At 42.2% G+C, this 26,375-nt stretch overlaps 1 protein-coding gene across 23 annotated transcripts in view; it reads right to left on the bottom strand.

The window, feature by feature from the left end:
- The window catches only part of KIAA1217 (KIAA1217 ortholog), a 356,360-nt gene that overhangs the window by 38,484 nt on the left and 291,501 nt on the right, over nt 1–26,375 (bottom strand). For 18 of the 23 annotated variants that reach the window (XM_054190034.1, XM_054190041.1, XM_054190045.1 and 15 more), the window contains 3 exons: nt 14,803–15,626; nt 5,881–5,985; nt 5,396–5,448 (listed from right to left, as the gene is read on the bottom strand). In XM_054190034.1, the coding sequence (XP_054046009.1) occupies nt 5,396–5,448; nt 5,881–5,985; nt 14,803–15,626 (982 nt within the window). Of the gene's footprint in view, nt 1–5,395; nt 5,449–5,880; nt 5,986–14,802; nt 15,627–22,683; nt 23,609–26,375 lie in introns of those variants that run through there. The other 5 variants (XM_054190036.1, XM_054190054.1, XM_054190039.1 and 2 more) reach the window with 2 other exon arrangements.

Here is a 26,375-nt window from a genome sequence, read left to right as displayed (position 1 = left end):
ACTCTTTTTATTTAAAAATAGGCTAAAAGGTTTCTGAAGAATCATGTTTCTTGCATTGCCTACATTTGCAATTCCTGTCACTAAAAGCACTGTCCCCTCTGGCTGCACCCAGGCTATATACGGTGTGCCATGCCGTAGGCTTCCGGAGACGTGCGCAAACAAAAAGCTGTTCTATCCCGGCGCTGGCCGTTGTAATGCTATACCTTACCTAAACATGCTCTAGCTAGATCTGCTCGGTCCTTCAACAACGGCACTTTTCATTTCACTGCTGAGCAAGCGGCTGCACATTTTTGCTGTACTCCAGTATGATTCAATGCTCTCTTGACTTTCAAAGAGCTGCTTAACAGAAAGCAACACTCAAGGAATAAACAGTCCTTGTTCACTGCCATTCTGTACCCGCTCCATGCTTCAGCCTAAAATATGCTAATACTTATCTGTCTACATATACACTGCAGTTTTTCCTACAGTCAAGCATCTACTTCCCCCCCCCCCCTTTTTTTGCTTTTTTTAAAGAAAAGGGTATTTAGTTCATAAACCCTACAGACAGAAACCACCAGAGAGTCTGAAAAATGTGGGTAAGCCTCCAAGAGTTCTGATCCCTAGCCTGGACTATTTTTGAAAGCACATCTACCTTTCTGCTATTTTTTGCCTCAAGCAAAAGCTCCAAAACCTCAGCCCCCGACCCTGTGATGACGCAGCCAAGGCATGAATCAGTCCCCGACCATCTCTCTCCCCACAACGCTGGACCCCAGTCAATTCACATATTTTCTCAGGAAGGGGTGACTGCTTTCATTTTAGCATAGATGGACTGTGATCTGCTTCTGTAAACAATAAATGTCTCTGACTCCCTACAAAGCAGCTCTCCTCCTCCTCTGCAGCCTCAGCCACCTCTTCTCACTGTCAGGTACTCTCAGCTGTCACTGTGTCCCTGCTGTAGAGTGTGCTTAGAGCCTGTGAAGCAGGACCTGGGGCTCCCGAGGGTGTGAAACACCACAGACACCGAGTAAGCATGGAAGCACAGGAAGGATCAGCAGCTGATTTCTCAGAGCTACATATTTTCATCAAAAAGGAATAAAAGGGCAGCTGAATGAGGGGCTGCTTCATCTAGGGAGTATAGCTTACTTTTGGAAATAGTCCCAGGCTGTAGCTTTGCGATTGGATGTATAGCCAAATGGACTGAAGGGAACAAAGCAGCGTTGGCTCTCAGCTTTTTAAATAAACCCTTGCTGGAGATAGGTTAGGGGCCCTGAATGCAAAACCCCTCCACAATTACCTAATACTCCAGACAAAAAATAAATGTTAACTATTTTTACAAAGGTTAATGAACTAAGCTGCCACTTTTAAAGTACAAAGAGAGCTGATTTGCAGAAAGGAGAAAGGTTTGCTATTTGCTCAGGAAAGTAAGGAACACAACTTCCACCCCCTGACACTTGACCTTTGCTATGGTTGCAGACACCTCTCTCTTTCTGTTTTCCAGATTTTATTTTTCTTTCTAAAATGCTAAGATACTGTTTTGAAGCAAGCTAGAAAAAAAAAGGCCATCAGAAGACACCCAGTAATGTTTCTTCACAAATTACTCATCTCCTTATTAAAGAGCCACAACATTTTCAAGCATTATCTGGGGAGCCATGTGACAGCTACATAGTTCTCTTAGCATCTAATTAGAATCTACTAAACAAATAGACAAATGCAACGTTAAGGTTGCAGTTCCATCATTACCAAGCTGTTATGGCCAGGCACTAAAGCATCCTTAAAAGAATAGAATATTCTGTATATATTAGTGTGGAACTTCACCTCAGTGATCCAGAATGAATTCAGGATTGTGTTTTACCTGCAAATGCTGACAGAGTTCAGAGATTGGAGTGATCTATCTTTGAATCTGAGATAATCAAGCAGGTATGGACAATGTTTTTAATTCACAGATCATCACAGCATGAGTCATGCATGTGAAAAAAGCACACAGATACGCACAGATGACAAGACAGTTCACAAAGAACGAGGAATCAAATCCAAGCCCTACACGGGTAATACTTCTTCCTGCTGCCATCTCCCTGTCTTGGTTTGTACTGGTGGTGTTAGTGGAGAAAGATGCACTCCTTGATTCCTTTCAGGAAATACTGAAATGTCCTTCATCCCCTTCCAACAAGGCAGCAACTAGCAAAGAACTAATGCTTTTTTGGTAATCCATTATGCAATTGATCTCAATTTAATCAATTAATACAGGATTTAATCTATCAATCTCACCACTTGATGAACAAGATACGACAGAAAAAAGAGTAGGGGAGCACTTGTCAGCATATTTGTTAGTAACCTCAAGGATACTCTTCCTAGTATGGTTTGGTTTTAGAGTCACATGCTGTTCCTAAGTGAAGAGTCCCTTGATGCCATTCACTTTTGATGAACAGAAGAAGGTTGCAAGGATTCAGTCATGGGATTTCTCCTAATACTAGTAGAAGTGACACAGCCAGTCTGTGGAAGGTTGCTGCTCTTTGAACACATCCCCAATGAAAGAACCAAGCCTAAAGCAATAAAACATAAGAAATGCAGACAAGTATGATCGTTACAGGCTCATTTTCCCCAGTGAAAAAGCATTTTTATTTAGACTCTTTAATATTTGAGGCTAGAGAATCCACTACAGCCTGGAAAAACAAAAACCTGTTAAATACAACAATTTGGTTTATATGAGACAGAGTATTCACAATCTAGCTATATACAGTTATCTAGGATTTAGAAATTTTGATTTCTTTCCCTTCCTAAGTGAGCCAGTTCTCTATTTTTTGCATGAAAGTCTCATATCATTGGAACACATACTATAAAATACAATGTTGGTTCAACATTGATGAGCCAATTTTATCCTGCACAGATGTTTTATTGTTCAGGATGGGAAGCAATTCACGTTTCTGCTTACCAGTGCTCCAGAAAGGACTGCTCAATCAACATTTTATACCACTTCTTCCTTCAAATAGACTTTGAAATTGCTAAAACTGGTATCTCAGTGCACAGTTGTCAAGTGGAACTGTATACTAGGAGGGTCAACTGTCTAAATGGCTATACTTAATAAGGATTGGGGTGAACTGAAGAACAAAACAGTGGTCAGCAGAAGCGTTCCTAGATGCTGCTGGCATGTTTAAACCCAAGCATATTTACAAAAAGGAGAAACATTCTGTAGCATATTCTGGCAGACTGACTAATTTTCAAGTAAGCAGGGACTGTATTGACTTATTTACCTTGTCATGCGCAATTTCAAAAGCAGGTGCAAAAGCAAAGTATTCTATTATACAGGACTACTCAACAGTCTTCAACAACAGCTGATGTGGGCTACAATACTACAGTATATTGGGGTTAACATCACACCTTGTTTCCCTTAGCTGCAACAATTTAATTTTGTGGCTGAGTCACGCTGGAAGGACAGGATTTAGGGATGCAGATGCTGGAGTTACAACTATACTTTATAGAACTGATAGGGATCCTCGCAGACAGCTGGCTGCATGGCTGGGCACACTGCCCTATCCCTGTCTCCCAGGCCATCAGAAAGGCATCTATTGCACAACGTGAATGCTGGTATCCTTACTCACATGCTGGATAGGGGCATGGCCACATGACAAAGTCAATGTCTCTGTCAGTACCCGACAGATGCTGATCTGGTCTTTTAACAGTAAATTACATGCCCCCACCCTCCATCTCCCCACGTTTGGACATGCAGCTGTTAGATGTAATTTTGCCATTTCAAGGATACATGTTCAGTCATATGGTAAGGTAGTGAATGAGGAGTCTTTGGGAACAACAGTGTCAGGAAATCGTTGCTGGTCAGATGAACCATGCTATTCTGGTGGGCTGGGCATGACTTCCACACCAAGGAAGCCCCACCTCTGCTTTGTGTAGGGCCTCTTCCCAGTGAATATTATTCCATTTCTCATTTCATTGAAAGCACATTCACACACGTACACACGAATCACTGAATAATTCAGGTTGACTCTGGAGGTCATCTGGTCCAAACTCCCACTCAAAGCAGTGCCCAGTTAGATCAGGATCTCCAACTCAGCGCCCCCCCCGCAAATTGGTACAAACACAGGGAAAGTGGAAAGGCCAAACAGCAATACAAGACAAAGAGGAACACAAGGCAATATGTGTGCAGGTTTTGATGGTTTCATAGGTGCTTTGTATGAGACGAGGCCTGTGCAAATGGGAAATACCATAAATTCTCAGTTTATAATGACACTGAAATAGGGAAAAGTCTAAGAGCATTTTGCAGCTGTTTTGAAAAATGACGGACTTTTCAGTAAGTTGTCTGAAACTGATAAATTACTGCTTATTTCTCCACAGCATTAAGAATTGCTCTCCCCATCCAGGGGCCAGCAGGAAGGGAAGAGTTGGAACGGGACCAGAGAGTGGCTTGGGAGCAAAGCTCTAGTACCAGGACTTTAGCTCTTTCTCTCTTGCATACGCTTGATAGTTTCCAGGCCTTGTTTCATTTCTGTCGGTTAGGAGGACATACTGCAATTCCAGATAAACAGGAATCCTGAACGTGAACTAACAGCTCCAACAGAAAGGCTAGTTAAGAGCATAATAGATTTGCTAATAAGTGTGTGTGGTTTATTACCTGCCAGAGCACAGACCTCCCTGTGGGAACAGCATTACCAGGAAGTAGAGAACTGCCTTTATTTGCATTCATTGCATGACAAAGGGTGAGGAGGAGGCATATAAACACACACCCACCCTGCAGACATCTCCAACAGCAGCCCTTACACAAAGAGCTCCAGTCACATGGAGATCTTTCACAACGGCCTTAACTCCATCTTTTAAACACTTACTTAACAGGTCTCCAAGTGGGAAGCTGAAGTAAGACCAGCTCTTACTGGCCTCAGAATTGATGCTTGCTCAGAACAATTTAGGCGCACGCTAATAATTAGTAACAGATCAATACGGCTTAATTAAGGAAAGTGGTATCTTGCTGACTGCTAAATTCCTTCGTGTCACTACATCCATAGTATACTACTGAGAGAAGCGCCTTAGAGGAAAGTTCAGGTGACCAGAACAGGAATGAAATTTTTAGCTTTCTACAGCAATCTGGATATTTCTGGGATTAATGACAGATATATATACACTACAGATGGGATGAGTCACTGGAAAATTCACCATATGCAGAGACTCTGTATCTCATTTAAACTATTCAGCACAGGTGTGAAATTCATTCCAAAGACCACCTCAACCTGTCAGAAATTCCTCTCTTAACAACGATGTGATCAACTCCCATACCCTGAACTTAAACTTCAGTTCTGACAGTACAGTTATGGGAAATTACTTAGATTTGACATTTACATAAGCTGGGATAGTAGTAATGTTAGAGCTATTCACATACCTGAATAATTTGTAAATGAAAAGTTAATTATCTTACCTGCAGTGTCACTGCTGCTCTTGCTGGACACAATTTTCAACATCATCTTCTCACTAAGTAATAAAAAGAAAAATAATAATTTTAACTTACTAACAATAAAACAGTAGTAAAGCTTATAATCAGCAAATTAAATGGCCTTGTCTAGCATATGTATTTTTAATTTAAATCACCAGTAGCTTGTCAGTTGTTTTTTTTTAAATCAGCTTTTAATACAAGCAAGGAATGGAGTATAAGCAGTAGAAAGCACAGAGACGTAGCTACAGCTACATTCTTTCTTTTTAACACAAAGAAGAGTAATGCAGTTAATCTCCATTTATCATTTGGCATATTCTTCCTCTCTGCCTAGCATTCTCATGGGGATGATGAAGATATTTAAAAATGATTGAGCATTCAGGGTTTTTTTTACTATTACATTCAAATATTATTTTTGTTGATTGATTACTAAATCATTACAGAGAAACAGATTTAATGAATTCTTTTTTTACCTAGAAGCATCTTTGCTATTACTTGTATTTGGCCCTTTAAAAAGCGCAGACTGAACAAGACCAGTTAAACTGGCAATCTGTTTCTCCATGGCTTGTATCCTCTCTCTGTAAGACAAGAGAACCGTTTGTTAAAGCCAGATATATTTGCTTTCAGACTTGTTTTTCTAGGTGAATGATTACCACAGGATTGGAGAGACACTACAGAGGTTGTGCAAAGGCCCATGGCTACCGGTTTGCATATACCTTGTTGCAGCAGCTTACCACATCTTGGTTTGGACAGCTTTTGCATGGTAACAGACAATAAAAAAGACATCTGCTTGGTTAAAAAAGAACAAAACAAACAACCACCCAGACAATAAGCTTCTAATGATCTCACAAGACAGGCACCTAAAACAATCAGTTAATGCCTCTTGGAACTAGTGAAAAATATTTTTTTCATCTTTACATATATTTTCTCTTTTACCTACACTGGGCCAACAGTTTTGCCTGTATATAAAGTTTCAGGATTGAAAACTTTACACTTCTTCTTGTTACTATTTTTACTTTCCCCAAACCCAGGATTTTTGTCTGCGAAGCATTTAATCTGCCCAAGCTGACTACTTCCCTGCCCAAATCCTTTGCACCTGACATCACAACTGTCTGCTTTGGAAAAGACAGCAATGTGACAGACAGGCACAGGACACCAAATGCAGACTGTGCAGCAACATCATCATAAAACAGATTTGCTTTCATGCACATATCCTGAGAAATTCCTAAAAAGCAGAAGAAAAGAGATGAAGAAGAACCGTAATAAGTATGGTCAGTGTTTTCCATAGGTACCAAAGGCCACTAAACAAAAAAAATTACTTTTTTGGATAGGAAGGCTAATATTTGTATGTTTATCTGTTTACATAAATGCATATATTAGTAAGGTACCAGGTGACTTTCTCGGTGGGCTCCAAGACAGCCTTTCGCTCACACAGGTGCCTACTTTCACACGCCAGTATGTGAATGACACCCCACAACACAGAAACACATCAATATGGGACCTTAGACAACACCTTCTGAAAATGCGTCCCTATATGCCAGCAGTTAAGTGACTGGGGAGATACACAAAAGCAAACGCTAACAGCAGGCCATGATTTTGGAAGATGACTGGGAACAAAACTTCTCAAAAAGCAAGTGACTAAGACCAGCAGCGATGATCAATGAAAGAAACGGGACAGACACATGCAGCCCCAGACTCAGCCTGCTGCAGGGGCCATCCATCCCCACTGCCGTGTCCTGGGCATGTGGAAGCAGTCAAGCTCCAGACACCTTCAGCTCCAGTTGCCATTTGGTGGCCAAAGCAATAATGCCAATCAATAAGGGCCATATAAATTCAAATGTAGGTACCAATACGAGGCAAAAGCAAGCTGGCGTGATACAAAGCGAGTAACTAGCGCAGTCTGTAGCCAGCCAGATTATCCAGGCTAATTATTTCATTCACATTCAGGGAATGAAATAGAGGTTAGCAAGGATAGCACGCAGATACCATAGCCAGGAGAGGCTCCAAGACACCCAGACGTTGAGAAAACAGGGCGGCAAAACAAGAAACGAGATGCTAACAGACACAAGGAGGGAAGACACAAGAAATGCTCAGTCAGTCCCCAGCCGGCAGACGTGTTCTTACTGCGATTTAATACAGCGTGCGCGTCTTACTTTTCTGTCTTCATGTTGAAAGGTATTTTGAACGGTGATGAGAAGACTAGTGAATCTGACCTAATTCATTTCAAACCAAGAAATACGTTACAGAATTTCCACTATTATAAGTTTTAAAATAAGAAACTGGTTCAGGCTACAGTAACCTTTGGAACAAAAACAAGTACTAAAAGCCTGGGATAAATATATTCTAACAAACTTTAATGCAGCATTTTTGACACTTAATAATGAAAACATTTTTATTTCCCAGATAATCATCTCAAAACCTTCCTGGAACTAAACTCAATTGTAAGTCTATCTGTTTTACCAATTCATAAATATGATGTTTTTTCCATCCCACATTCGATAATCTGGAAACAATTTTCTGCTTCAAAAGAGATTATGGCAACACAAAGCTGATCTTGTCCTTTGCCACGAAATCTAGGAAAATATGTTGTTAAGAGGGAGAGGGATGTTCCAGAGATAGGAGATGATGAAAAACGAATGAAATACTGGAATCAATTGCATAGAGCACATTATTTTTCATATGGTAAAAGCATTAAGAATGTGAAGAATCTACATGTGCTCTGGAGTTACTCCATTAAAGACAAGGCAGGATTTTTCCTGTAATCGTTTCACTGTAATACCCAGACTCGTTATGGCCATCAGCACCAAACATTTCAAAAACAGGTGTCTGAAAGGAGGTGCCTTTTAGGCATTAAAATGACCCGGTTTTCGGAGACCTGGCGGTCTGATTGAAGACAGTGGGAGGCAGCGTGCTCCAGCGAGGGAGGGACGCAGCCTGCCTGGTGGCAGGGCCATGTCCCGGGCTGATGGGGCTGGGGGGCTGGTGGCCCAGACCTGCTGCCCACCACATGGCCCTGGAGGAGCAGGGACGGGTGCCACAGCCACCCCCTTCCCCTCTGGCTTCCCTGTGAAGGTCTGGAGCAACCTTGGCTCCGGAGGGAGAAAATGAACACTTTCCTCAGCCTCTGCCAGGCTGGGGTCTATCAGGGATGCCGGCACTGTTGTGACAGTTGTACATTTTTGGTTCTCAACATTATATTCTCTACCTTGCACTGTGCTCCCCGCTGTGGAGAGGGAAGGTGGGGGGAACGGCCTGCCCCGCCATCCCTTCCTGCGCCGGGCAGGCTGATGTCCCACAGCATGGGTCAGGCCGCCACTCCAGTGACATGGGGCAGGCCAGGGTTCCCGGGACACAGGACAGGCCAGCACTCTGGCGACATGGGGCAGGCCGGGCCCCATGGAGAGGGCAGGTCGGGATGTGGATCACTGGGAGAGAGGGTCAGGTAGAACAAAACAAAACAAAGTACCTCTTTGCTGGCGGTGGTAGCACGAGAAGGCCAAACCCCGTCTCTGTTCCCAGACTAATTTCCCAGATAAATCTGCACCTCTCCACCACCCAGGAAGAGCAGGGAGGGTCCCTTCTACAGCACTTGGGAAAGAAATGGCTATTTTATCAGCCTGAGCACGGAAAGGCATTGTTTCACATTGTTTTCCCGTGAATACTGGGAGAGTCAGAGGTGGTAGTGTGGTGGGGGAGGAAAGGAGGGGACAAGGTCAGAAGAGACTCCCAGTGCTGGCAGCACAGGCTTCTTCCCCATCAGGCTTGGCTTTGGCTTGTCACAGACCCTAGCCAGCAAAGCACAGGCAGGGGCTGCTCGCCAGCCCTGTTCTCCCCAGCAGCCTTATACACAGGCCCAGCCCCGGGTATGTCCAGGCACTGGGGCCCTGCCTTAGCATCTTGCTCCCCAGATTCCACAGAAGCAAAACAAGCCCTTGCTTCTCCGGGGATTGTGTGCTGAGACATCACATTTCATCACCAGATTTCTTCCTTACAGCTCCACTGAGGTTTCATGTCATTCCCTCTACTGCAATTAAATGGAACTGATCCCAAGCAGGGTACAGCATATTGCTGAACTGGTACCCACTTCTCACAGCGATGCTATTTAAGCGTGACTTGCGTGTTCCTTCCCTTTCCTGGGGACATCTTTAATATTCACCTCACTGAGAAAATACTTCATACAGACACAAACTAGAACTGGGCTGTGTAACTGCTTATTCACGTTCCTGTCCGGCCCTAGGCTGTGCAGCGCATCATCCATAACAGATGTACTCAAATACCAAGTCTGCCACCATGAACTAATTGCACGCTATCCTGGAGAAAGATTTTCAGTGACTTCATATTTTACAGTTAAACCCTGAGTGAAGTCTGTATCGTAATCAAAAAGAGGGTCAGAGGCAGGGAAAAATAAATTTCTTTCTATATTACCCTATGAGAGAGATATTTCATTTGAAATTTTCTATCTCACTGCGAAAAGGAATGAAACAGAAGTAGGTTGTCTTTCCCAATGGGTTCCCCAGAACCAAGTGAAAGTGGCACAGTCAGACTTTATCCCAAGTGCCTCCAGAACAGCAGAGTGGATATCCTGGAAGGGTGTGAAGCAAAGACCAGCAGAACTCTTCTGTACTCTGCTCCCCTCTCCTCCCAAGGGAAAGATACATACAGGTGAATATTTCAGTCTTCTAAGACTAAGGTTAAACTCAAACATTCTCCAGCTTGAAGGTAAAGGGAAAAGGGGAGCTCCGAAGCCCTGCCATCTGTGACACTATTTGACAACTCTTATCCAAGAGCCTGCATCTCATCTTCCTACAATCAGTTTCTCCAACAGAAGGAAGCTGAAATATAGTTAACCTTTACTCCATCCTGTATTGATCATTTGCATTCATTTTTCTGCCTGGTTATTCAACATCTTTCAAAAAGGAAGATACATTTTCGGCCCTGGAATGTGTCTGAGAGGGTGTATCTGCAAAGTTCACGTTTCTTACACAATTCTCAGTGCATTGCTGATGGAGTCTCCCACTGCCCATGGCTTTACAGAGCATAACCGTTTTATCCTAATGCATAGAGAATCCATACACACTTCAACACATCAAACAATAAAGTGGTTTTGTGATGGGAACAATATTCAATAACCTACACATGGCCATTACACTTAAGTCTTGAACTGCAAGCCACAAGCTGCGAATGTGATCACATTTGTTGCTCAGTTCTACCATCATCTTTTCTCACTAGTGTGGCATAAAAAGAAGAGGACAAAAGTTGTGTTCAGACAGAACAGAACCACAGTACGCTCCTGAAATGCTTTTGGAGGAAAAATGTTCTGTAGCGCTATTTTGCTATTCTAAGGATTGTATTTTAGTGAGTAGCAGCATTTATTATATACATATTCAGCACTATCAAATAACCTAGAATTTTGCAACACAATGTGTGTTTTAAATGCAAAGAATGTATTAAATGGCATTTAATTTAATGCACTTTTGGGTAAACAGCTTCTTTTCCAATTTATCAACATTTAAACATCTGCTTTGCCTGTAGTAACTTCCAGAACTGTCCACCATAAGCTACATAAATGGGCCATCCAAAAATGTGATAGCAAATCACTGTTTAAACAATGCATGCTCACTCACAAAAACTTACTCATTCTTCCTGTAAACCTCAGATTTACAGGATGATGAACCCCTCAAAGATGAGCTGCTACAACTTGTTACAACTTCTAGTATTTTTGTGCATATGAATACTAACATACTTTATCTTTTTAAATCTCCGTGAAATTGTTTCTTCTCACTGTTGTAAAAGAGCTTTATATGGAACTCTTCTGGTAAATGAATTACTATGAGGATTTATTCAATGCTTTATACCACAGAAGTAGCTACCTTGAAAATACCCGAGGTAAAACGTACACAAGAAAGAATTATACAAAGCAATTAAATTCCCCTCAACTCTGGCTTAAATAACAGGCTTGATGAGACTGGCTTCTGCAATGCAAAACTAAAATGGGAAACTCCAAAAGAAGAAAGCGGAAATACAAAATTTCATCTTTTGTAGACCCAAATCTGCTGCAGTTAACATTCCAAAGATAATGGACCCATTTTCTCCAAGAAAACCATGATACAGTCTATGAGAGGTCTGATCTGTTATAAGTACCCAACATATTCATAAAGTACATATATATCCCACTTCAGCCCCAGACTGGAAAAATTGAAGGAGAATTAACAGGGGAAGAGAGATTCAGTTTAACTTCTGGCATTATCGCTATCCATTTTAATCTTTTCTCTGGCTTGCATTCTCAACTATGCATTGTCCTGAGGTTGTGACAGTGCTACTTCAACGTAATTTCCACAAAAAGATGGCACAAGAGATTTTTTTCTTTGTCCTAAGCACACTCCACTAGGGACTGAAGGAACAACAGTGCTGAGGTGATGGGTTTGACGCTTGGAGGGTCCTCAACCCACTCCTGAATGAGTCAGGATGGGGAGTCTCCCTTGTCACAGTGCACAAATGCAAAAGACCTCCCTCCTCAGTATGTCCAAGACAAACAGATAACTCCATCTGCCCTTTTGCCGCTACCCCACACCTGACATCATCTGCATGCAGGCTGACCGAACACACCAACATTCGTTTTCTGTGGCCTGGTCTTTAGGCTCTTTGCACAGTCGTCAGCAAGTGGATAATGTGCACGACAGAGCAGCGTACATCTCATTTTACTGTGCCTGGAAGAGGATGAATTCAGCCCCACCTCTCCAATCCCCATATAGTCTTACAGAAGCTAGCCCAGCGGTACTGCTTATGGGTGTAAACTGCAAGCCCTACACAACAAGGTACAGGATATCTTTCTGCCAACCTATATGTCACTTTCAGGTGTTCATAACAACTTTGTACCAATTCAGCCCCTACTGAAGCAGGAAAGGAGCACCTCAGCCTGGATACCCTTAGTGTTACTTATTTAGTTTAGTACCACCCCAACAGTGTTTGCTTTCAAAGTTTATGGAATTATTACAAAGCTAAAATAAGGCCTAGAGCATTTTCTGTCTGTAAAACTCAAACCCAATTCTCAATATTGCAGTGGTAAGAAAACACACTAATTTGCATGAATTGCTTTTGATATTTACAATTATTTTTTTAAAAGTCACACTTCCTCAAGGTTAAAAAAACCCACGACCCATAAAGGCAGCTTCCAAAATGTCTTTTTTTAGTGCCATGTGGCTAATACACACCATCCTGAATTTTAGTCATGTATTTATTTGGAAGTGTAATTATGCAAATGTTATTTTCATCACTGTAAATATATTCTGGGACCAGGACTAAAACTCCTGGTGCAAAGCTCCCCTTAAGGACCTGCAGAACTACCTGTACAGTTGCTCTTTATATATTCACAAATACACAGCCGTGTGCACATCTGCGTAGCTCAGTGAGCAGATGAGATGCCCAGAGGGGAGAGAGAAGGTCGCGCAGACTGGAAAGTTGTTGGTGTCCTCCCTTATTTTCAACCCCCCAACATGAACCTTGTAAAATTTTCAATCTGAAAGCTCTCTCTCGCATTAAAATCAGGAAATATAGTTCAAATTATTTCCTTGTTGTAATAATGGAAGCTTGAAATGAAATTTCAGGTACCCGCATCTTTTTCTTGGAAATAAATAGGCAGAAATCAGGTTTCACTGACCCTAGATTGTAATACGCTATCCTGGTTTCAGCTGGGAGAGAGTTACTTTTCTTACTAGCAGCTGGTACAGTGGTACGTTTTGGATTTAGGACGAGAGTAATGTTGATAACACACTAATATTTAAGTTGTTGCTAAGCAGTCAAGGACTTTTCAGCTTCTCATACTGGCCTGCCAAAGAGAAGGTGAGGGGCACCCAAGAAGCTGGGAGGGGACGCAGCTGGGACAGCTGACCCAAACTGGCCAAAAGGATATCCTATACCATATGATGTCATGCTCAGCATAGAAAGCCAGGCGAAGAAGAAGGAAGGGGGTGATGTTTGGAGCGATGGCATTTTGTCTCCATAAGTAACTATTACACGTGATGGAGCCCTGCTTTCCTGGAGATGGCTGAACACCTGCCTGCCGATGGAAAGCAGAGAATGAATCCTTGTCTTGCTTTGCTTCTGTGCGCGGGTTTTGTTATACTTATTAAGCTGTCTCTCTCACCTCACGAGCTTTCCCACTTTTACTCTTCTGATTTTCTCCCCCATCCCACTGGGGGCAGTGAGCAAGTGGCTGTGTGGTACTTAGTTGCCATCTGTGGTTAAACCATGACATATTCCCTAACTCATCCCCTTTTGTCAACATAACTACCAAGCTATGAGACTGTAATTTTTGTGGATGGATGATTTTTTCCCTCCATTTTGTCCCCACCAATGGACCTCACAATACATTCTTTTTTTCTGGCCAAGCACGGTCAGAGGTGACTAATTGTAGAGCAAGCTGCTCAGGTGGAAGGGATGTTTGGGGGCTATATGGAGCTCCATATCTCCCCAATGGTCAAGGCAGTCAGCAGTTACCTTTGGCCTCTGTGAGCTCAGCATTTTCGAGCTATTCATCTTCACTTCCCTAAAGAACTCTATAAAAGTTAACGGCACAAACAACACGCTAGAGATTAGCGCAACTCATACAAATACACAGCAACTGACTGGCAGTGTAATGATTTTTCTCTCCTAGGGTAGGGCCTATGGCACAAGAAGCCTTCGCAGACCTTTGCGTAAATCTGGTCCTTAAAAAGACAGGAGAGATCATTGTCATCATTGTCAGCGCACAAAAGTTAACAACAGTCAGCTCACCAACTGTTTGTGATGCTGGAAAAATCACTGGGAACAGCATTTGTGTTTCAATTTCTTCCGTGGGACAGACTTGCTCTTCGCAGCAGTTTCCCCTCAAGGAACATTATTATAAACAACTGTCCTATTTTTATGCAAATTCATGTTTTACAGGAGATAAGACAGTAATGATAAATTCTTCCCATTTCCTAACACTAGATGAGAAAAACTCCACTCCATAAAGAACCAAAATTGTAATATCAGAGTGTCATTCTTAACGGGAGTGAAATATATTCCCTTATTAGCAGGAACAGAACATCATTTGTTCTTGTAACATGATCTGGTTGTCTGGAAAGAAAAATCCTAGTTAATCATTTTATTTTATTATATTTTTTCCAATGACTGAAATTTACACAAATGAAAATAACTAGGGATTCATCACCGGTTGACAATACTTTCAGATTAATAACGGGTGGTGTCGCATCTCCTCTAAATTACTAACTACCTTGACAGACGGCTAATAAACACTACAGCCCAGTGCAACAGCCTCCTACACATTACATTGTCCCCTGGGTGTTAAAAGACACTAGATGTGCAGATTAGGGATGTTTCTCATTTGCATAAATTAAGCCTGGGCTCTGCCTTACCTTGTCTCCTTGTCCTTGGGCATGGCAGGTGACCCATAGCCAAAAGCCTGCTTGTCGACTGGAGAGGGCACCGCCTCGGCCATGCCGAGGGCACTCCGTGCTTTTGCATCCACAAACACAGGCGGTCCTGGCTCCTTTTTGAAAGACTGGCGGCTGGGGGAAGACCTGTCAGGCTGGATGGTGTGGGGGAGAATGTGAGCGCTATGGTGAGGATGAATATCGATCATTCTCATGTCAGCCACCCTGTGGGGTGAGGCAGGAGGTGTTTTAGAGCCAAGAGTGGGCAAATGGCTCTCCGGGTACTTTCGTGACTTTGGTCTGTACAAGGACTGCTCCAGCATTTCAGGCTGCATAGAGGGGTTGCAGTAAGTGCTCGATGACCTCATGGCACTGCGATGGTAGGCTACAATGTGATCAGGGGCATCGAGGGGGTGTCCAGAGTGGGGTGCAGCCACGCTCATCCTCCCCTCGTGAAACAAGTAGGGGTCACCGTACAGACCTTCATTTCGCATCAGGGCAAGGTTTTTGTTACTCATGTCCTCATCTGGCTTCACATCCCGTCTCTCCAAAATGGCGCTTGGGCTGGGTGATATCGAGCGCGAGGCTGGCATGCTAGAGAGCCGGTCCCTGGGGATGGTGGCGTTGCCTGGCACACCCATGGGCCGGCCCCCGCCGTAGGGAATCCTGGACGGAGAGGGGGGCATGGAGTGGGGCACCGGGGTGGAGGGCGGAGAGCTGGGCATCACGTGTGGAGGGTGCGTGGCAGATCCAGGGCGGGAAGCACTTGGGCCATCTCGGCCCATATAAGCAATTTCCCTCTGCATCTGGAAAGAACAGAAAATACACATTAAGATTTAAAATTACTGACTGAGCAAAACATGATGTGGGTTGCAACAACCTTGACATCTACAGGAAAAAAAGGGAAAATCCCAAACCCTCAAGACCAAATAATTTGTCACCTGCATAAATAAAACACTTTGGGACCTCAGTGCCTAAAGAAAATAACAAGTATAAACAGCAATAAAAAGGGCTGCATGTTAAAGGAATATGAGAGTTTTAAAAATGCTTTTATTTACGCAAGTACCATCTTACCCTAATCTGATATTCACAGCTACTTAAGCTGGAATCAGGGTTTTCAGTGCCAGGTGTTGTAAGTACATGTAGGCAGTGACGGCCTTAAACAGTTCATTGATCAGACACACAGGCTAGAGTTCACTGATTCCAAACCAGGAAGAAAATGCTGATGCTCTGGCATCACAAACAGACCTGAAGTCCTTCAACAAGAAACATAAATATTACATCTAACTGGCCATTTGCTTCAGTGCAGGATTTAACCTTTTGCTAATAATTTGATGTGGTCTTTATTACACAAAGGATACACAAAGCATAGGACAACAACACACACAAACATTTATTGACTGCAACCAGCAGGTTGCAGGAAAACAGTTTGACCCTATAAAACGTGCCATGGGTTTCCTTCATTGCAAAGATAATAGTGTTTCAGACAGTTTGTGGAGGATGCACTCAGAAAGTCACAGAACATTTTATCATAGTTCTGTAAGCAGCAGCAGTAACTGCCAGCAGTAAGGAGTGAGCAAGCAAGGAATAGAAAGGGAAAACTTCCATACCGATGTATTAGTGCTTTCTTAACAGAGGCCTTGGCAAAAATCTGCAATGGATACATGTGCTTCCGAGGCTGTGGCACCTCACTCTGCCCAGCACTGACCTCTCTAGATGGCTGAACACTGTCAATGACAGACACAGGAGAAATTCTCCCTCTAGCAAGCATCATGTGCCTGCTCTGGTGCCATTAGGGTAAGGTGGATAAGCAGGGAGAGAGATGAAAAAGTCAGCTGTGTTCCACCAACTACATAAGAAAAAAAAAAAATCACAGCTTCTAAAATTTGTGTTGGCAATTTCAGCTTCCCGCTCCATCAATTCCAAGGGATTGTAGAAAACTGAGCATCACCAAGCCCAACTACACATTCCTAAAGTGACAGAGCACACAGTAATGTGCAGTGGAAGTTGCCAATCTGAAATCTTCACCATTTTTCTCCCCTCTCACTCCTTGCTTTGACAATGTGGCTCAATTCATTGCAGTTACAGTGATCCAGGGCTGATGAAGCAAGAAATTATATTCTATTCCTGCCCCACCACAGGTTTTTCCACTGCTAAGGGAATTGTGATGGCGGTATATAAACAATAGCTGTTCTCATCACGGCAGGCTCTGCACTTGGGAATTACAAATGACGTTCCCCAGGGCCAGAGATCAAAAGTCTGGAGTATCAGGTATCAGAAAGAAGAAAGGAGATAACCTGATTGTGGCAGCAGCAATAATAAATAAGTGTAACAGAACAAAGGAGCGCACTGGGATGGGTCATAAATGAGCCAGACAAAACTCATCAAGTCAAAGGGGAACATGGGATAATTTTTTCATTTGCACAGAGAATTACTGTAGTCTGGAATTTAAAATAAAATATAACTAAACAGTATTAATAAAAGTATCAGTGGGCATTCAACATAGTTTTCTACTGGCTTGAAGAAACACTGCAACATACTGAGCTGTATTGTGCATTCAGACTCTGGACCTTGGCCAGCAGAACAAAAAGACTCCTACTGAGCAGCTTTGGGATCATGCCTCCAGGGATAGGCAGCCACAGAAGTTTTGCACTGAGAGAAGAGCACGGAGAAAGAAAATCCTCCTTGGTTTCTACTGTACAAGCTGTGTACATGCCCTGCTTAGTTGCTTCCGCTAAAGCTACAACACATGCAATAGTATCTGACACAGAAACCATAGACACTGGGATACGCTGGGTTGCAGTGAAAGGAAAATTCCAATGTTACCTTGTAGAGAGGAGAAAATTTCCATGGGAAGCTTTGAAAGCAACAGGTTTAATTTCCCCTAACTTCTGGACTTCATATTCCTGTGCATGCTCATTCATTTCTCATAAGTCAAAGAAATCTGTCAAAGAAAAATTCCTATTTCCATCTTAATGTATTGCCCTACTTTATGATGGAAATGAGGAGTCCAAAGACGGGGCTGAGCCATTGCTCAAAACCCTGTGTCTGAGTATTGACGTATATAATGCTGTTTACCTTTGCTTTAAAATAGCAACTTGGAGTGCACAGTCTGAATCAGGACCCCACCGGGCTGGGCAGGGCACAAACGCCTGGGCAGCCAACCCCTTCTGGAAAAGTTCACTTTCTATTTTAAGCCATGACTCAGCCCCTGGGTGGAACGTGCGGAAGGGAAGAGCAGTTGGAGCCATAGAGCCCGTGGTGTCCGGGGCAGGTGTACCGGGCTGGGCAGGGACACAAGCTGGTGACCAGGAGCCAGGCAGCCCTACCAGCTGGACTACAGTGTCTTCTGCCACCTAGTCAAGATTTTCTCTCTTTCCACTTTTCTCTGTTCTACAAAATCTCCAGATTCTTTGCTAATGACAACTTTAAAAATGCAAACGATGGTCTGTTCTTGCTTCTCACCTATACATCTTCTGTGTGATATTCAAGGCACGCAACTCTCTCTTGTAGGTACCCCCTTTCTGTGCTGTTTTTCTTCTTCAGTCCTCCACCAAAAAAACCCCACGTTGCTCAATGAAAACATGTACTGAAATGCAGGCTGTCTTGAGACACATGTTCTTGGACTTCAACTGCATGACTCAGGGACAGAGAAGGAGGATATAGGGCTTATCTGAGCCTGTAAATACTAAGTGCTATCACAGCCAATTGCTTTGAGGGCAAAAAGAAGAAGGTTTTTTAGTTCAAGCATAGGATCATGTGCTTTTCGACTGCAGCCATGTAATACATTTGCCTGAGGGTGTGGTTTTCTTTAGCACATAGCTCTTCCTTGTTCTTACTGCCTGTAGACTTTACATCCTTGAAATAGAAACTTGTTTTGTCAGTCTTTAGGTTAAAATATGGCAAACGGCTAGCAACAATTTCTGCATAAAACATTTGAGAGGAAAAGGCACCACTGAGAATCTTTCACTTTCTGTAGTAAAAAAGATCACAACACATTTAAACATCTTCTGTGGAGGTTTTCAGTCAGTCTAACAGCACCTAAGTCTGTTAAGATACAGATTTGGAATTTTTAAAAATTCCTGAAGAATATAGAGAGACTCAAGAGTGTCTCTGTGTACTGAAGAGCGAACACAATATAAAAACCAGTTATGTTCTTTATTTCCAAACTAGCAGGCATACTCAATAACTTGCTGTATTTTGAATATGACTATATGCAGAAAAGTAGCAAACCAGCTACCCATCCACCCAAATGGATGACCAGTCTTGCTCCTGGTAGCTCACGGGGACGGGCAGACCCAGCATGTCTGCATACAGCAGAACACGAAGCTTGTGGCAGCTCCTGGTCTCTCAAATAGCATGGCTCCCCTGAAAGAAGGACAGAGTCGTGCTATCACAGGCCTTAGAGACAGCAAAGAGCAAGCTGCTATTCAGTGCTTCAACAGCTGGTGATTCCTACAGTACAATCCGATATGTCTTGTTGTCCATCAGGACCAACACAACACCATGCTGATCATTATTCTAAATTTGTAAGGGTTGTCCTGTCTCATAGGTCACTCTTGTGGTCTGTCCCAACATGGGCATCTCACAATAAAGAAACCAGCCTTACTTCTGTCTCACCAGCTGCTTCAACACATCGTTTGCACCTGTGGCACACACCAGACAGGACACGCGGAGCTGTGCTTGCGCGCACAGCAGGGCAATGCCAGCTAGCACTAAGGGCTAAGCCTACCACTGATTGATCAGCAGCACACCAACCCTTCACCTCACCACGCAGCTGGATACCAGAGGTACAGCATGACTCACGCCATTATCGGCTAACATCTCGTAGCAAAACACGGGCAAAGGGAAAAGTAGGCCAGAGTTTCTGACCTGGCAGCCCTTCCCATTGCTCTCCCAGGCCTCGTCTACATCAACAGAGAACACAGCAACTGGCTTTGCCCCAAGGTTTTCAGCCTGCCAAAATACCTACATGGAGCATGTTCCGTAGATGGAGCTTATCCATGCACCCTCTCGGAGACACCCTGGAGTTCCCAGCAGACTCCATTAATCACCTCTCAGGCATGTGAAGCTATTACTTTTCTTACTCTCCCGTTGACACCCTGCGTTTCCCTGAGGAAATCCCACCTATGCTCCTCAAGCTGGCTCACCTAACAGTAAACAGAGGACACCTGCAAAGAATTTTGTTGAGAGCTTGGAGAGTCTTCCATGAAAAAGCTATAGAAACACTAAGTACTGATACAATACCAATAAATTAATCTGTAAAGAGACCTTTTATGGAAATTGCGCACCAGAAGAAAATCCTTAAAAAGGGAGGCAATCCTTCACTTTTCTGTCAGGAAAAACTTAATTAAAGAACCTCAAATCCAACAACAATACAATCCATTAGTTTGTTCTTTCCTCATAAAAATAAATTGACAGCTTTACTGTACTAGTTGTCCAAAAACCTCAGTTTAATCAGTAGTTGCACTATATGATACCACTTCTATCATGACAGATCTTTCAGTCAGATTGTGTTTGGACAGCTGAAAGCACAAATCCACTTTTGCAAAAAGCCCGTCATATATGCTTTTAATATTTCTAAAATAATATAATATAATTTAAAATAAGAAATAGTGCACTTGAAAATTATAGAGTTGGTAAACAGTCTGGAAATGAAAATTTTAAATCATCTGTACCATGACTATCTGTCTGAAGCCAAATCCTTATGCGATCAGACATCACTGAGAGGTTGTCACACTTGTCTGTTCTTGCCTTCTCGTAGTATGCCTTTTAATTTCTATAGATTTCCCCATTCTATTGGGTCATTACAGAAAAAAAACAGGCTGGCTGCAGCTGCGGGTTCCTCCAGCTGCCCAATGCCATACTTGAAAACTGCAAAAACATTAGCGTAATTTTTAGCTTTTTCTAGTCAGAAAGTCTCCAATGAAAAATACTTTCAGCAGACAATGCTGATCCAAAAGAGCTGAAACACTTGGTAAAAACATCATTAAAGACAAAAGTTGGAAAAAACCCACCCAGCAGATTCCGGTCAAACCCTGACATTATTTCTTATCAGACATCCCTGGAGTGCTCTAGAGCTTTGGTTTTCCAGATTCATAGATCTGGGGCAATTCAGCCACAGTCTACCCTGAGGTAGGGAGCCTGGCTCTTCCATGGTCTCTTCAGCAGAGCGGGTACTGGGTAGTTTTGAGGTAATCTTCTAGACCAATTAGTAAGACATGCCAGGGGCTTCAATGTCCATCACTCCTCAGCAGTGCTTCCAGACTAGAAGTTCATCAATTTTGGCTAAGAATGGGCCCCCCGATGCCCAAAAGGGAGAGATCAGCCCATGAAACAGCTGACCTAGGCTAAGTTGGAGACCTGGCCTCAGCTGAGTCTGGCCACACAGTACAAGGCTCTAGGAGCTGCTGGGGTTCAGAATTGTTTTTCATTATGGGAACCACATGCTGGTAAAATAAAACTGATTTCAAACGTTCAAACTTCCCATGAATGGAGAACTCCAAGACCCAGCTAGCTGTTCTTAACTTGTCCCACATATTTCCATTGTTTTTTCCTGGATAATTTTCCAGACAAGGAGTTGCAGAACCACTGAGAAATCTCAGCATTTATTATAAATAACTTCCCATTCTTAGCGTGCATCTAGGTTTCAGTTCTTCAGCTCCTTTTTCACAGTTTTGGTATATGCCCAGCTGTAAAACCTCTGTATTACAGTGAAAGAAGAGTGGAGCTAAAAACTCATAACATCTATGAAAGTGTAATTTTCTGAGTCTAGTGACTGATTACACCAGAACAGAATACTTAATTGGACATATATGGATAAGGCAACAGAATCACTGGGTTTTTCTTCTTCCATTTATGCTCTTAATCCTATGTTTTTTCTCTCCCTTGATCAACAATGCTGCAATCAGCCAATATAAGATGTTTCTTTGGATAAGCCTGTGATGGTAAGTGATGGTGAATCCACCCAGTCCTCCAGTTTCTATGTTCATAGACTTTTTTTTGCCAGGCTCAGTTGTCTAGAAGCTGACATGAACAAAATAGGGGAACCAGAGGATGATGTTCACCACCCTAGAAAGCTGAATAAACGTGACCCTCGAGAAAGGAAGCATCCTGACTGAATCTTAATCAGGTGTCATCACAACTCAATATCACTGTAACATCCAGCCTCCATACCCTTCTGCCAGTTGTGCAGGTGTACACAAAGGTTAAGTACTATTTCATCCGCAAGAGCAGAATTTTTAGGATACCGTATCGTAACTGCCCATATACTGGCTTGAAGCTCAGCCACAGCATCACTTCCCTTTCCATGCCATAGAACATCAAACACACTCTTAACATTATTGTCCCTTATTTTATACCTATATCTTTAATGCAGACTTGTGCATGAACCCAGTGTCCCTACAGTGATCCAAATGTTTTACCTGAAGGTATTTTCCATGTCTCAGTATGTCCTTTTATATCCCTGACTACATATAAACTTAATTCATACCATATCCTAAAGATCCCATGGGGAAAACAAAGAATACCTAGTTCACTTTTTACTGAATGTAAAACAGATCCATAAAATTCTAAGCTAACCACAAAACAAATTTAATGGTAATATCAAAAATAGTGTTTGATTGCTTCACCTTGCCTTTAAGTCAATGTGCATGCTGAAGATGGATCATGCAAACAAGCAGAGAGGAGGGTTTCAGACCAAATCCTACACAGCCTGCTTTCCCCAGCTTTCCTGATGCTACTCTGAGTATTTGTTTCTACAGTTAAAAACAGTAGCACTCTTATGACTCTCTTAGACAACATTGTTACCCATGGACAAATAATTGATGAGACTTTTGCTGTGAAATAATTAAAGCCACTTACTGTTTCTTAAGGAAATCACCTGTATGGCTACAGCAGCGAGATGAACATTTGGTTCCACTTCTTCTAATAAAGCACTTTTTGTTTTCAGCCTTGAATCTAAATCCTCAGTCTACAGTATAGTATTTGGTACATCCATGCCTTCCGGGAAAAGGTTCTGAAACCGTAAAAACGTTCCCTGTTCCCTCTGCTCACAACAGGGCCAGGCCATCTTGCTTTACCCGGTCATCTAAGTACTGCTGCTTCAATAGACTGAAGTACTTTTCCACATGACAAGGCTGCAATTTCTCCTCCCCTTCGAAATTAGTCACTAAATAACCTCCTTGGCATGTCACCCAGTCACAAACTGTGCAACACTATGTGATTCAATCGCTCAACGATTTTTTAATGTGTGCCTATAAGATGTATAGAAAGAGACTAACATTACGGAATGAAGCACAAGGAGACTCACAAAGGGGAAAGCCATAAATAAAATAGTGAGTAACCTCCGTTTAGCTAAGAGAGTGCATTTCAAAGGCAACAATATGAAACATACATATTAATTCCCCAACAGGTGAAGACCTCCAATGATTTAGCAAACCCAGTACATACAATTATAGAAAAAAATACAGCAGTTGTAAACCTTAGAAGCTTTTCATGTACTCAGATCGGTAGTGACATTTGGTAGAAGGAAGCACAAGCCCCTCCCGTGGAGGAGACTGTCTACTCATTAACCGGGCACCTGAGCTGCTCGGCTAACCTGAACTTTGGGGCCCCTATAAATCAATCTCATTGTTATCTCTGCAGCACACCACACTAGCCGTTATGATGGTTTGTTGGTTTTTTGTTGTTTTGTTTTGTTTTTTTAAATAATGGGCACAATAGAGAAGACAAATGTAAAAACAAAATTTAGAACAGAAAGGATGCTTCCCTCCCTTCCATCCCCTCACCCCAAAAGATCACAGAATATAGAAAATGTCTTCTTAAAAATATAGTATTTGCAGTTTAAAAGAGATGGCACTTAAATATCATAGGGCGAAATCTCATGACACGAGCACTTCCCAGTCCTGCAGTTTCTTCTAGTTTGGGGGTGGTGGTGTTTTTTTTTTTCTTTCTGTTGGTTTGGGGTTTTTTTTGCTTGCTTTTGTTTTTATTCAAGTAAAAAATTGCCTATATCATCATGACTGGCATTCCAAAGAATCAAAATACAATTTAAGCACATGACCATGAGTTAATATCACTGCAAAGAACCAGCGATAGGACCTTACTGGAGTAACATTTCTGTTTCACGGTACTGCTTTCAGTCTCTCGGCCATTAGTGAGGGAAGGATCATTCATTCTGCTACAAAAGGGCAATCTGACACAAAGCATTTAAGTAACAGGACAAAGATCAGTGCAGATCTGGTAGCCAAAACTAAAAATCCAGGTGTTCCACCCCTTACTACACCCAGGCCAACAGCAGAGAAGTGCTCCACCTTTGTAGACAGCTGCTGTGTATTGGATTTGCAATGTACATTGTAAATTTGTATGCCATTATTGGTCTTGACCAGAACTTCAGAAAGTTTATATGTAGTGTAAGATAAACAGTCTTTTCAGAAATGTAAAAAATATTCATTTTGTCTTAAACGTTTAGTTTTCAGTTTCACTGTAAAATATTTTAAAATATTATTTTTATTAAATGTTTGAACTGGAACTATAATAAAGTATTATTACGGCACAGAAACAATGTTAAGCCTATTTATTTTTATTTCAAATTTAATCAGTCAAGGCTTGTTTCTTGCAGTATAGAGTAAAGCAGTATTTACCATTGAAGCATCTGGTTTATATTTGGCAGGTTTAACTAACCAGTCAAGCATCTCTTTTTAATGAATGGATGTATATACTTGACCTAGTTAAAAAGCTGCTTAGGTCTGCTGACCAACCAAACTCAAAAAACATCAAGAGTAAAAAATACGAGCAAATTATCCTAGTACACTTTTATGCCACACATGCTTTCCAACAGTTGCAGAGTATATTCTCCTATCCATGTTCTTCCTCACAGGCTAACAACCCTGCAGTGAGAAATCACATTATTATGCTAATATGCAGGATAAAAAAGACCACTATATTTCACTGCAGTTTCTCTGCAGTGAATTGCAAGCTGGTGGGATGCACATTTTCAGTAATTGGACTCTAGCATGATAAAGTATATCCCAGAACGTCAGACATACTATAACTAGTTCTCCATACATCTGGCACTATGTGCAAGAGTCGTCAAGTACGTCTGAAGCATACAAAAGTTTTTCATGAGAGGAATGAATCTTCTTTTAATTTTAAAATACACCAGGCACAACATCATAAATATTGCACAGATATATCATTACGAAGACTGTAATTTAATTTGTAGGTTCTAACAATGCATAGAAACCATTCAAGCATCACTTTCCATTTCAATTACTTTATCAGAGCCCTCAAACCTTGTCTAACTTGCCATGTATCATCCTGTGTTTAATTACTTGCCATATATTTGTTTATAAAGTACTGTACAGAACAAGAGCTCCTTTTCAGTTTAACCCACTGTATAAACAAAGGGCATGCCCCTAAGAGATGCAACACCCAATGCTTCACTGAGATCAAGCCTGGAAGTTTAGGTTAGTTTATTACTTTAAAATCAATGTTAATGTCTATGTTAATGACAGGCCACAGTTACCACTGAGCTATATCGCCAGTCACCCTACTTTCTTATCCGTTATTAACAATGTTGGTCCGTTGGACCTTTCTATCAGTTTGCCCATCTTATTTCTGTTTTCTTGTCTCATTTTTAAGAGGAAAAAAGTTTAGAGACACAACATCAGTAAAACACACAATTATAAAGTCAGAGAATATTCTGAAGCCGACTGTAGGGTATACACATGTGGCATAGACATAACTTATTGCTTGACTGCTGATCAAAGTTCTTTCTGTTCCTGATAACAGCTCTTTTGGTTCCTATTCCCTTAATAATACTTTCATGGATGGAAATAATTAAGCAGTTAATGCCTTGTACTGCTGTAAACAACCATTTCCTTGACAGAAAACAGGGAAGCACTTACAGGCTGGGTAGCTTGTCACTAACTCCGGACTTGGTTTTGTTCTCAGCACTCTGGAGCAAAGCCTGTGATGGAGTCAATGGGGTCCATCACCCATTGGCAGAATCCAAATGGGAAGACAGTTTGCTGATGATGCCTTTTCCAGCTGTATTACAAAAGAAGCATTATTTTCTCCTGGGTTTTTTGGGTTGGGTTTGGGTTGTTTGGAGGTGCTTTTTTTTGCCAAGGAAGGTTTCATGCCACCTCACCAGTCCTTTAGCCCATCCAGTTTCTAATTCTGATCCAAGAAACCAACAGCGTAGGAGGACAAAAACCTATGTACGGAGCTGTCTGCAGGATCTCCTAAATCTGCAGCATCTGATACACAAGACTCTGGAAGGCAGCTGGAGAACCACCATCAACGTCTTTCTTCCCTCTGCTTAGGCAAGCACCATGACAGAAACCCCTCAGTGTGGTTATCTGCTTTCTGCAATGAAAGGAGAGAGATCGACTGCTCGCCTTGCCTCCAAAGGCCTCCAAGGACCTTTCTTCCTCCTTTCTTCAGCAGAGGAAGGAAAAAAAGTAGTCATATACAATCCTGATCTCAGTCTCAGCTGCTTCCCCATGGCACAAATGGAGGAGCAGAACACAGCCCCCCAAGCTGCTGTC

This window comes from Rissa tridactyla, chromosome 2, assembly GCF_028500815.1.
Source record: "Rissa tridactyla isolate bRisTri1 chromosome 2, bRisTri1.patW.cur.20221130, whole genome shotgun sequence".
Classification (NCBI taxonomy): domain Eukaryota; kingdom Metazoa; phylum Chordata; class Aves; order Charadriiformes; family Laridae; genus Rissa; species Rissa tridactyla.
Note: the sequence above shows the minus strand (reverse complement) of the source record. Positions and strands in the feature narration are given on the sequence as shown.